The sequence below is a fragment of the Leptonychotes weddellii genome, chromosome 2 (assembly GCF_054177405.1).
Source record: "Leptonychotes weddellii isolate Sample4059 chromosome 2, ASM5417740v2, whole genome shotgun sequence".
Lineage (NCBI taxonomy): Eukaryota > Metazoa > Chordata > Mammalia > Carnivora > Phocidae > Leptonychotes > Leptonychotes weddellii.
In genome coordinates this window covers 23,231,675-23,245,384 of record NC_138370.1, presented here as the reverse complement: position 1 = coordinate 23,245,384, position 13,710 = coordinate 23,231,675, and the positions used below count along the sequence as shown (strand labels likewise).

At 36.4% G+C, this 13,710-nt stretch overlaps 1 protein-coding gene across 2 annotated transcripts in view; it reads left to right on the top strand.

Annotated features, from left to right (window-relative positions):
- Window positions 1-13,710, top strand: part of GTF2E2 (general transcription factor IIE subunit 2) — a 66,758-nt gene that overhangs the window by 41,728 nt on the left and 11,320 nt on the right. The window contains exons 6-7 of one of the 2 annotated variants that reach the window (XM_006731641.3): window positions 4,121-4,214; window positions 9,210-12,153. In XM_006731641.3, coding sequence (XP_006731704.1) covers window positions 4,121-4,214; window positions 9,210-9,289 — 174 coding nt within the window. In that variant the 3' untranslated portion in view covers window positions 9,290-12,153. Of the gene's footprint in view, window positions 1-4,120; window positions 4,215-9,209; window positions 12,154-13,710 lie in introns of those variants that run through there. The other variant, XM_081808600.1, reaches the window with a different exon arrangement.

Sequence of the window (13,710 nt, the reverse complement as noted above, 5' to 3'; positions counted from 1 at the left end):
TTCATTTTTCCCTCTCTTGCCCTATGATCCTCTGTCTTGTTTCTCAAAAAAAAAAAAAAAAGGCTTGCCATTTGCAACGATGTGGATGGAACTAGAGGGTATTACGCTAAGCGAAATAAGTCAATTAGAGAAAGACAATTATATAATCTCACTGATATGTGGAATTTGAGATACTAGCTTTTTTTTTTTTTTTTAAGATTTTATTTATTTACTTGACAGAGAGAGAGACAGAAGAGCACAAGCAGAGGGAGTGGCAGAGGGAGAGGGAGAAGCAGGCTCTGCACTGAGCAGGGAGCCCGATGCGGGACTCGATCCCAGGACCCTGAGATCATGACCTGAGCCGAAGGCAGATGCTCAACCATCTGAGCCACCCAGGCGCCCCGAGATACTAGCTTTTATAATTGCCCATGTATTTAGTATTTATCTTCAGTGAGATCTTTATCTCTTCATATTAACTTTGAGTTACTGATTCTTTCATGTTACCTTGCATGACTCCCTTGCACATTTCTTGCCTGGTAGATCCTAGTGGTAATGAAATCCCTCAGCTTTTTAAAAATTATTTTTAAAAAATTTAAAGAACACGCAAGTGCGAGTGGGGAAAGAGCAGAGGGGGAGGGTGATGGAGGGGGAAAGAATCTTTTTTTAAAAAAAATATTTTATTTATTTATATGACAGAGAGATAGCACAAGCAGGCAGAGCATCAGGGAGAGGGAGAAGCAGACTCCCTGCTGAGCAGGGAGCCTAATGCGGGGCTCGATCCCAGGACCTTGGGATCATGACCTGAGCCGAAAGCAGCCGCTTAACCGACTGAGCCACCCAGGTGTGCCCCAAGGGTAAAGAATCTTAAGCAGCCTGACACAGTCATGACCTGAGCTGAAACTAAGAGTTGGATGCTTGACTGACTGAGCCACCAGGTGCTCTTGGCCTCTAAAGTTTCTGATGAGAAATACAATTTTTTTGAGGATCCCTTCCTTGTATGCGCTGGTTTGTTTCTCTCTTGCAGCTTTTAAGATTCCCTTTGTCTTTTGAAAGTTTATTTATAATGTGTCTCAGTGTGGGTCTCTTTGAGTTCATATTCTTTGGAGTTCATTGAGCTTCTTGAATGTTTATTATATTCATATCTTTCCTCAACTTAGGGAAGTTTTCAGTCATTATTTTTTGAAATATGCTGTCTGCCCCTTTCTCTCTCTCTTCCTCTGGGACTCCCACAATTCGTACATTGATCTGCTTGTTGGTGTCCCAGAGGTCTCTTAGGATTTGTTCACTGTTCCTTCAATCCTTTTTGTCAGTTTTTTTTTTTTTTTAAGATTTTATCTATTTATTTGACAGAGCGAGTGAGCGAGAGAGAGTACAAGCAGGAGGGGAGAGGGAGAAGCAGGCTCCCTGCAGGAACCTGACTGTGGGGCTCCATCCCATGACCCTGCAATCATGACCTGAGCCAAGGGCAGATGCTAACTAACTGAGCCCCCAAGGTGGTCCAGTCCTTTTTGTCAGTTCTTTAAACCTGATAATTTCCATTCTTGTATTTTCATGTTCACTGATTCTTCTCCCTACTGAAAAATGCCTTTGAATCCCTATAGTGAAATTTTCCATTCATTTTTTTACTTTCAGCACCAGAATTTCTTTGTGATTTTAATTAGGTTTCTATCTCATTATCAATATTTCCATTTTGTTAATATATTTTCACTTTCCTCACATCTTTCTTTAGTTCTTTGATCATCTCTAGGACAGTTGTTTTAAAGTCTTTGTGTAGTATATTTACCAGAAGGTCTTTTTTAGGGACTGTTGATTTTTTTCCCTTCAGATGGGCCATGCTTTCCTGTTTCTTTGTATGCTTTGTAATTTTTGTTGTTGAAAACTAGGCCTTTGAATCTAATAATACTGTAACTCTGGATAACGGATTCTCCTCCTTCCCCAGGTTTTCCTGTTTTTTATATTCTTTTTGTTTTGGATTGTTGTAGGCTGTCTGTGCTAAGGACTAGCCGGAGATGTAAACTTAAGATTTTTTTAAGGACTTTTCTAAGTCTTTTCCAGGGCATGCATTATCACTCTAATTTTCTTTGTTTATGTAGTTGTTTTTGTATGTCTTTAACATCGTCCAGGTCTTCCCCTAGTTTCAAGGCTATGATCCAGAGTTTCAAAATAGTTACATGAGACTGATGCTGCCAGTGTAATTGTTGTCTAGGTTGGGAGACCAGTTCCTGGTGCTTCCTACTTTGTCTTCTTCCCAGAATCTTCTTTTTTTTTTTTTTTTTTAAGATTTTATTTACCCATTTGACAGAAAGAGAGAGCAAGAACAGGAACACAAGCAGGGGGAGTGGGAGAGGGAGAGGCAGGCTTCCCGCGGAGCAGGGAGCCTGATGTGGGGCTTGATCCCAGGACCCCGGGATCACGACCTGAGCTGAAGGCAGATGCTTAACGACTGAGCCACCCAGGCGCCCCCCCCCCCAGAATCTTCTATGTTTTGAAATCAGGAATTATCAGACTTCCAACTTTATTCTTTTTTTAAGATTGTTTTGGCTAGAGTCTTTTGTGACTCTTCTCAGGATTTTTCCACTTTTTCAAAATGCACCGTTGGAATTTTGATGGGGATTGTGTTGAATCTGCATATTGCTTTTAGTATTAATATGTTAACAATATTAAGTCTTCTAATTCATGAACATGGATATTTTTTCATTTATTTGTGTCTTCTTTAATTCCTTTCTGCACTGTCTTTTGAGTTCTCATAGTTTATTTTACATATATAATGGTTACCATTTACCACTTGGGTACGTTGGAGTCTTATTATTTTTCAAAGTATTTCATGTCATGAGTAATTTATATAAATAAGAATGAAGGGATGGTGAAGAACAGCTTTATTAGAAATTTTTATAAGATTTTAACATAGCAGACTTCTGTATCAAGTACATTTTGGCAAACGCATCAGAAAGATGAAAGACTACTATTATATGTTAGCAAAGTGAAATGGCAAGGGCTCTTATCACACTGTATTCTATGGTGAATTCTTTCCTGTTGAATAACTAACTGAATGAAAATACCTCATTTTTTTATGTTCTTAGAAATATGTCATTCAGTCATTAATTCTTAAGCTTGAGATTATTAATCTGAGCTATTGTCTAAAGACTCATAGTTTTAGACTTTATTTCTGATGAATTTCACCATCATTAGAGTCTAGAGGTGTGCTCAGGCTTTTTGCATTCTTGTTCTCATTTATTAATGAGATTTTTCTTGTCATTGCTCTGAGGAGCAGGAAATAAATTCTGAATTGTCCACTATATTTAATGAAAGCTTAAAAGACAACAGAGACCACTCTATGGTCTTTTATATCTTCTTGAAAGGTGATGCAACAGTTTGGGCAATGCAGTAAGAAAATTGAAAGATGGCTATTTCACTGTTGCATCACACTTCTTTTTTTTTTTTTAAAGATTTTATTTATTTATTTGAGAGAGAGAATGAGATAGAGAGAGAGCATGAGAGGGGGGAGGGTCAGAAGGAGAAGCAGACTCCCTGCTGAGCAGGGAGCCCGATGCGGGACTCGATCCCGGGACTCCAGGATCATGACCTGAGCTGAAGGCAGTCGCTTAACCAACTGAGCCACCCAGGCGCCCGCATCACACTTCTAGGTGATTTGATCATTCTTTCATTTTTTCTTCTTCTTTTTTTTTTTTTTTTTTTTACTGTTGTAGCTTTTTAAAGCACAATTGGAAATAATTGATGAATAATGATAAATAAGTGGCAGAATATTTTAAGGTAGAGGAAAAGTAAGAACACTAAGATCCCACAGTTTTTCTTAGATTAATAAAAAGACTCCAATGGACCCAAATCATAATTGAAACATAGATTGGGTTTTGTTTTTCAAAAATAAGTAACTTTCCATTTTGTACTTTGGAAGATCTCTAAGAATAAAAGTCTTGAAATACCAATCCATAAAAGTAGTGAGAACTACTCATGAAAGAAACTTAAGAACTAAAATTAGGTGCATTAGATTCTAATGCTATACAGAAGGTTAAAAGAAATGGGAGTCCTTTGTTGTTCAAAAAAAAAAAAAATCTTTTGGGGTGGGCTAATTCGGAGTTAACTGAAAAAAAATTTTTTTTTTTTTTTTTTTTTATCATTTAAGGCTTTAGGGGACCAGATACTATTTGTAAATCGTCCTGATAAGAAGAAAATTCTTTTCTTCAATGATAAGAGCTGTCAGTTTTCTGTGGATGAAGGTGAGCCTTTCTGTTTAATTTTCAAATACGTTAGAAATAGAAGGTGACAAAATTTATATTTGTAATCGAGTTATAACTTAAATTTTATAGTAGTGCTTTTTAGCTTTATCATCTCTTAGAGCACAGCTAATAATCTTACCACTAACATTGTTTCTCAGAATGCAATTTGAAATATGTAATTTGAAAGATTTTAGGTTAATTGTACTTATCATCGTATAGTAGGTTATGATATGCTTATAGCTCAGCTGTACCAAGTAGCTTATTTCTTTAATTCTGTTATTTTACAAATATTACTTCATATCTTGATATGAAAGCTTGATGCAGGATGGGAAAAAACAAACTTTTGTTGGTGACTGATATTCTCTTAAATAACTTGTGAGTCTTTTGATTATCAGATTGGATAGGCAAGATTACTTTTTTCTGACTATTGTAGAGTCAGATGCTAAGCTTCTGTTGAATCTTGTACTAAACGTATGATGCCTATGTTTTGAATTTTAGTTTAAAAATGTTTCAGGGGCACCTGGGTGGCTCAGTTGGTTGAGTTTCTGACTCGATTTTGCCTTAGGTCATGGACTCAGGGTTGTGGAATTGAGCCCTGCATTGGGTTCCCCGCTTGGTGCAGAGTTTTCTTGAGATTCTCTCTCTTCCACTCCTTCTGCTCCCCCCACTCCCTGCTTGTGTGAGGGCTTTGTCTCTCAAACAAAATCTTTAAAAAAAAATATTTCATCAATATTTGTCAGGTAAAATAGTTAAACAAGGGTTTAGTCATGGAAAATCTTTACTATACAAGTAGAAATTCTCATTTAGACAAATATATTGTACTGTAAATTGTATTAATTTTGAACTAAAAAGGCAAGAAAAGGACTAAACGCCATTTTAATTATAAAATTTGAAAAGTAATACAAACTCATACCAAAAAATTCTAACGATATAGAATTACATAAAGTAACAAAGTAATATTAGATTCCAAATAGTGAAACTATTGCTATGACTGCCTGGGAGTCCTAGTGACTCTTGTTTATTGTATTGAATAAAAGAGATCCTACTGAAGAAATAATTTTGTATAAAAAATGGACATATAATTCTTATCCCTTTAGTAGCCCATACATATCTTGATTATGATTTTGTAATTTGTACTATGTAAGTTTTTCTTTCATATGTTATCTGGCTGTAGATACTCAGGCTTGTGGTGCTTGTAGATAGGAGTTCAGTCAATCTGAAGTTACTTAGATGACCATGATTTATTTTAGGAAATAGAATGTTGTATTTTGGTGGAAAATTGTGATTGAGAGTACCTTGTATGCAGTTGGTTCTCAGTAAATGTTTGTTACTTTAAAAAATTGTTTTCAAAGTATTCCAGTTATTCTGTATATTGTACTTTCTAATAAGGTAAGCTTCTGTGTGTAAATAAGGGAGTAGTGAATTTCTTTTTTATATTGTAGTGATAGATGCTCCTTTAAGAAAGGTTTGGCTTAGCAATTTTTGTATTGCTTGAGTCTCCTTTACTCACAGTTTTGCTTTTTATGGAAACTTTTATAATTGTCAAATTGACTTGACCCTTCGAAAAAACATAGGGGTGGACTTAATCTTTAAGATACTTACAGGTTTTAAAAAAAAAAAAGCTGATTCCTTTATTCTTTGGCATAGTTAATCCATTTGAAAAAATGCAGGATTAAAAAACATCATAAGTATCACATGTTCAAGTAGGAAGATCTTACAGTGAAAAGCAGGTATGTTTTTCCTTTCGCTAATTTGAGTCCCTTTCATTTGTGGCACTACTTAACTGGTTTTATTTTAATTCTTTGGTGGTTCCCTTATTGTATTAAATAATATGCTTATATTTTTATTTCTTGATTTTTCAACTTGAAGTATTTTGACTTATTCTTATCATGTTACTGATTACACCTGCTGTCTCTCTTCTTCACTTTCTAATACTGTATAGCACTAGTTTTAGTTTCTCTGCCATTTTTCTTGTTACCTTTAACAATCAAAATAATTGAATGTTCTCAGGGAATTTTTAGTATTAAGTCCGCTCTGCAGATGGCAGCATAGTGCAGCAGATCTGTAGATGTTCAAATTGGGGCAAATGTTGAGGTTGCAGTAGCTCTGTAAGAATAGGGTGGAACTCTAGGATTTCTTGATAATAATTCATTGGAGAAATTTTAAGAGAATACCTTCTGTTCCGCTATAATCCTCACAGTAATCATTATACCAAGTCATTAGTATTTTCTGTCCCCAGTGCAATTTTTCTGTGGATATCACTGTTGTAACTTTACTCAGCTTTTTCCTGTTTGTGTACCTCTTTCTATATTTCTATTTCTTAATATTACTCCTGTTTTCATTTGCCATTTTATATGGGCTTTGTTGGCTTAAACTCTTCCTATCTCCTTATTACTTGGCTTATAAGGACAAGATGAGGATTTTCCTTTTCTTTCTTTCCTTTTTTTTTTTTTAAGATTTATTTATTTGGAAAAAAAAGATGTATTTAAGAGGGGGGGCAAAAGGAGAGGAAGAGAGAGTCCTTTTTTTTTTTTTTTTAAAGATTTTTATTTATTTATTTGACAGAGAGAGACACAGCAAGAGAGGGAATACAAGCAGGGGGAGTGGGAGAGGGAGAAGCAGGCTTCCCACTGAGCAGGGAGCCCGATGTGGGGCTCGATCCCGAAGGCAGACGCTTAACGACTGAGCCACCCAGGCGCCCCAGGAAGAGTCTTAAGCAGACGCTGGGCCGAGCATGCCCGACGCAGGGCTCAGTCTCAAGACCCTGAGATCATGACCTGAGCCAAAACCAAGAGTCAGACGCTTAATCGACTGAGCCACCCAGGCGCCCCAAGATGAGGATTTTCACTTTCTTCCACTCAGATTATAAAAGTAACCATGTATGCTTGTTAGTAAAATCCCACATATCTGTAAATAAATTGTATAAATTGTTTGATGTTTATTTTTCTAGTTTACTTTTTCTCTGTTAGAGGTATTCTATAATGCTATATGGCGCCTGGGTGGCTCAGTTGGTTAAGCGACTGCCTTCGGCTCAGGTCATGATCCTGGAGTCCCGGGATCGAGTCCCACATCGGGCTCCCTGCTCAGCAGGGAGTCTGCTTCTCCCTCTGACCCTCCTCCCTCTCGTGCTCTCTCTCGCAAATAAAATAAATAAATAAATAAATAAAAATAAAAATGCTATATGGCTGTTTAGTATTCCATTATGTAAGTGTACCTGATGAATGGATTTTTTAAGTACTTAATAATGCTGCAGCAAATATTATACATTTTTATGTTAATGAAATAGCCATATAATATCAGAAGGTATTGGGAGGGGAAATTGACAAATCATTTTTGCATCTAGTAAGTCTTTGTTGTTGTGGACTTATTTAATAGGTGTTGAAGTATATTACTAGATTTCCTAATATTGACTGTCCTTGTACTCCTAGAATAACCCTTTTTTAACTATATATTTCTGGACTCTTTTTCTATGTATTTAAGGGTTTTTGCTTTACTATCCAGTTTTCTTTTTTTGTTTACTTTCTCAGTGTTTGGTTTGTGTGTGTTATGCTGGATACATCAAAAGAGAAGTACAATTTTCCTCTCTTCCTTCCTACCCTTTTCCTTCCTTTTCCATTCTTTCCTTATGAGAATATTCAATTCCTTGAAGATTTGAACACAAATGCCCATGAGTGTATCTGTCTTGTTGCTTCTTTCACAGTATTCTTATCTTCTTTGGTTATGCCTTTCATTAAGTTTCCCACATTATAAATTAATTTTGGTAATTTCTGCGTTCCTAAAATCATCCATTTTTGATTTTTAGATTTAATAGCATATAGTTTTTGCAGAGTATGGCTCCAGAATTTAATTTTTTTCTGTAATTTTCCCTTTTTAAATTGCTAACTTTTTGTATTTGGACTTTCTCCCTTACTTCCTTGTTATGCTAACTGTTGGTTTATCTATTTTACTTTTGTTGTTCTATTTTTATTTTAAAGAAAAATATCTGTCACATCACCCTTTATACATACTAGTTTTTGACTATATGAGTGGTGACTGAGCAAACATTAAAATCTGCCATTGTTTTTTTGTTGTTTTAATTTTGCTGTTACTTCCTGGTTATGTTTTCCTGCAGAATTTTTGGTTTATAAACATTCTTGACAGTCATAGTTTAAGGATTGTATCATAATCATTGTAAAGCATCCCTCTTGGTTGTATTTAATGTTCTTTGAAGTCTGGCTTTATCTCATATTATTCTTTTAATCCCTTCCCTTTTTTTGGACTGATGTATTTTTGCCCATTCTTTTTTTTTTTTATATCTTTTTTTTTTTTTTTTAAGGTTTTTATTTGACAGAGACACAGTGAAAGGTGGAACACAAGCAGGCGGAGTAGGAGAGGGAGAAGCAGGCTTCCCGCTGAGCAGGGAGCCCAATGCAGGGCTCGATCCCAGGACCCTGGGATCGTGACCTGAGCCGAAGGCAGACACTTAACGACTGAGCCACCCAGGCGCCCCTTTTCGCCCATTCGTTTACTGTAAACCCTGTCTTCTTTTGTTTAAATATTTCCTTTGTAATTGGCATATAGTTGGTTTTAACTTTTGAAGTGTCATTTTATATTAATTATCTTTATTACATGATATATTCTCCCATTATTTGTTTGGAAAGTATAATTTTGGGAGGTTCTCATATATACAGAGTGATTCTCTGTATCTCTAATTTGCTTAAACTATAGGTATCATTTTATCAACTTCTTTCTTTGTTTTTATTTCCTAATTGACACTTTCAGGGATTTTGGTAACAATCTATTGTGTATTCCTGAATTCACTTACTCAACAAGAGTTCACTTATTCAACAAATATTTACTGATGTCCTACTATATGCCCCAGTTATTTTGCTAAATGCAGGGGATACAGTAATGAACAAGATAGACAAGTCTCTGCCTTTATGGAGTTTGCATTCTAAAGGATAAAGTAAACAATATAAAAAATAAAACATGATGACAGATTGTATCAAATTCTAGGAAAGAGACAAATGAAGTATGTGCAAGCTGGTAAAGCAGTAGGAGGGGTGAACTCCGAGAAGACGGCTGTGGAAGAATGAGATGGAGCTAGCCTTGCAGAGTACCAGAGTGGTGCCCATGTGGGTGCTGTTGTGGGGGAAGTGGGGTTCAAGCAGACAGTAGTAAAGGCAAAGGCTGTAGTAAAGACTTTGATTTTTTTCATAGGCCAGTTGTTTTTAATCCTTAAATCTGATTCAGTGGAGCCTGAGGAACAAAAATTTTTAACATGTTCTTTGCTCTTGTAAAATAAAATTTCTAGATGATATAACCTACTTTGAGACATAATTTCTTAAAAGTTTGTATAATACAGGGATGCCTGGCTGGCTCAGTCAGTAGAGCATGTGACTCTTGATCCCAGGGTGGTGAGTTCAAGCCCCCACATTGGGCACAGAGCTTACTTAAAAAAAAAAAAAAAGTAGGAGCACCTGGGTGGCTCAGTCGGTTAGGTGTCCAACTCTTGATTTCAGCTCAGGTCATGATCTCAGGGTTTTGAGATCGAGCTCTGAACTGGGGGTGGAGCCTGCTTAAGATTCTTTCTCTCCCTCTCCCTTTGCTGTCCCCCCTAAAAAAAAAAAAAAAAAAGTATAGTACCCTAACAGAAAGGAGAAAAAAAAGGAAATTGGTTTATATTTACAAATATATTTCAATATTAGTAATTATTCAAGCATATTTATATTAGAATATAAAAGGAATATAAATAACACAGTGTCTACATTTATATGTAGGGTCACCATTGAATGTGATGGCTGCAAATGGACCAATACAGGTGTGATGCAATGGCAACCTATATACCATAATTAGTGTTTTCCTTAAGTGATAAAGAATGTGTGGCAAAGGTCTGCAAAATACAAAGTGATGTTTTTCTGAGATTTTCAAAGGTTAATCATACTATATTTTCTCTATTATACATTGTATGTTCCTAGAAAATTGTGTGTAAAAAACATAAAAAGTACTTTATATATGTAAACAGAATTTGATTCTTATTATCAACTGGTGTTTTTCATTAATCTCTATACTTTCTAAGACAGATGGCTGGGAGGAAGAAAGGTTTTTCAACAACGGCGGTATTGATAATTTGGAGCTGGATAATTTTTTTTGGTGTTGGGGTTGTCACTGTGCATTGTAGATATTTAGCAGAATCCCTGGCTTCTTTAGATGCCAGTAGCATACCTTCCCCCACAGTGTGACAACCAAAAATGTATCCAGACATTACCAAATGTTCCGCAGGAAGCAAAACTGTCTGGGTTGAGAATTATATTAAAGGTACAGTTGTGTTTATAAAATAGACAACAGTTAATTAAGATATGTTGTCTTCAGACTTCTTTTCTTGAATTCTTTCATTCAGCACATTCAGTGATACAGAGATGTCAAAGTGAATAAGGTCTTTGTTCTTGAGCTTACCTAAGGCTGAGGGAACATTGACACGGGAACACAGATGGTGGTTCTTGCATACTGTCATTGTGATGTTTGTATAGTGCTGTAGACACTGGGGGAATAAGTCACGATCCACAGGAACTTCAGGGTTCGGACACTGTTCTTGGAGTTGAAATTGTCAGTACGGCGGCATACATCACTAATTTAAAAAAAGTGAGTTTTTCCAAATGATATAAGTTGTGTGTGTTTCCAGAGAAGATCCACTGAAAATTGATGCATATCTTAACATTTATCTTCTTCTTCCTCTTTGTTCGAATTTTACTCAAAATGCTTTGTCCTATTGTATTGATGGAGATTTTTGTGTTAGTCCAGTAGATGGCAGTCTTAGCTTAAGAGGAAATACTGAGTGATGAAGCTTTCAGTCACGTTGAAGACTCACCCTTCATTTTATCTGTAATAGAAGCAAATGTCCTAAAATGAGATATAGCACAAGTAAGGAGAGAGCTTATTTGTAGTAATTTAGGAAGTCAAATAGGTAAGTGAACACAGAGTAGTTGAACTTAGGTATATGTCTTATTTCACAAAGGCATTTATTTCCTTTTATCAGGATCTTACTCATTTAGAGGCAGTATAAATGCAGTGGTCAGGATGATGGTTTGAATAGTTAACCTGTAGGTTTGTATCTTAGCTCTGCTCCTTATTAGCTTAGGCAAGATACTTGAGATTTCTCATCTATAAAATAGGAGTAAGGGTATCTGTCTCATGGTCCTTAGGAGAATTAAATGAGTTAAAAATAAATGTGTGTAGAGCTTGGAACAGAGCCTGGCACATAGTAAGAGTAATAGTAACAGTAATATTAGCTATTATTGGAAGAATTGGAAATACCAAATAGTACCGAAATACTAGGTGTTTAAATCTTATCTGGTTATTTATTCACGTTTACTTTAGCTATCTGGTTATTGACTAAGTGATCCGTAGACTTGCGTTTTGTCAGATAGCAAAGAACCAGAGCCAGTATAAGAATCTGAGGCCACATTTGCGATGATCTTTTGCAGTTATAGAATGTTTGTTGGTATTCCTGGTGAGAAGTCCAGTGACAGCCTGACTTTCCTTTCATTTTTTCTAACTCATTCTTTTCTGCCTAGAAACTTAAACAATTTCAGCTTTATCCTTAGAATACAGGGCTTCTCCCAGAGGCTCTTTTCCTGGGGCTCTGATGCTGTTTTAGTTCATTATTTTTTTATGGCTTTCCATTCGGATGTACTTTAAAACAATTTTTCTGATGCTCCACAGATAGAAATGAAATGTTTTTGTTTTGCTATATGCTATTATAAATAATACTTAATACTTGCACATAAATATATGTGCACTTGCCTGATTATTTCCTTATTGTAGTTTTCTTTAAGTAGAATTGCGAGATGAGAAAATAAGGCATATTTAAAACATCTTCAACACATTGCCTGTAATGCCTTTTGTAAAGTTCGCACCAATTTTGGGGGACGCATTTACCTTCACAGCAGTCTATGAAAAGGTATCCAATTCTTTACCCTTACCAGTACTAGATGTTTTTAGTTAACTTTGCCAGCCTCGTAGAAAATAAGGGTTATCTTGAATTTGTATTTTCTTGCAATGACTTTATAAAATTAGAGAAAAACAGATGATTTTTCTTTGTGCCTCTGTCACCTGTACATTTTTTGTCCTTGCATACATTAAAATTAAATTTGGGATTCTGTGAGATCTTGACTTTAAAATCAGGCCCTGTTTGCCTGGGTGGCTCAGTCGGTTAGGCATCTGCCTTCGACTTGGGTCATGATCCCAGGGTCCTGGGATTGAGCCTAACGTCTGGCAGCAAGGAGCCTGCTTCTTCCTGTCCTGCTCCCTCTGCTTGTGCTCTCTCTGTCAAATAAATAAATGAAATCTTTAAAAAAAAAAAAAATCAGGCCCTGCTTTCCATTGTTTAGCTTAAGTATTTATACAGCTGTGGTACATTTTTTTTTTTAAAGATTTTATTTATTTATTAGAGAGAGAATGAGAGACAGCAGGAGAGGGAGGAGGGTCAGAGGGAGGAGAAGCAGACTCCCCGCCGAGCAGGGAGCCTGATGCGGGACTCGATCCCGGGACTCCAGGATCATGACCTGAGCCCAAGGCAGTCGCTTAACCAACTGAGCCACCCAGGCGCCCACAGCTGTGGTACATTTACATAGTACGTGTAATATTTAAATACTGAAACAGCACTAAGCTAAGGAAAGACAGGGATTAATGTAGAAATGTTTTATCAAAAAAAACCCCAAAGACATTTAAAAAAGTTTTTTTAGAGGGGGAGGGGCAGAAGTTAAGAGGGAGAATTTTAAGCAGGTTCCATGCCCAGTGCAGAGCCCTATGTGGGGCTCGGTCTCATGACCCTGAGATCATCAACTGAAGTCAAGAGTCTGATGCTTAATCGACTGAGCCACCCAAGTTCCCCCATTGAAGTTTTTTATTCAGGGATTTTCCTCTGAAAATAGCACAAGCAACACTTTTTTAGCAAAGAAAGTAGTTAAATTTTTTTTTTTAAGATTTTATTTATTTGAGAGAGAGACAGAGCATGAGAGGGAGGAGGGTCAGAGGGAGAAGCAGACTCCCTGCCGAGCAGGGAGCCCGATGTGGGACTCGATCCCGGGACTCCAGGATCATGACCTGAGCCGAAGGCAGTCGCTTAACCAACTGAGCCACCCAGGCGCCCTAAATTTTGTTTTAATGTACTTTCAGTTCCATTGTGCCATTAAAATTTATATTATATTTATTTTTTTGGTGGTATGTTAATATACGTATTAGCTTTCTAGACCATTGCTGTCACTATTCTAATAGGTATTATTGCCTCTGATTGTGACATAAGAGGCCTGAAGTCTGTAAACTCTAGACATGTCAAGTAGGAAGTCACAGTAGTTTCAGCCTTCAAGGAACTGAAACTGCAATGCTGGTGGGTGTATTGACTGAAAGTTGAGTAAAAGATGTTTTTATCATATATATACTTTTATTCTTTTTATCTTTTTTCTTAGCAGAAAAAAGTATACAGTTAACAAACTGTTATATCACGTAATATTTATTC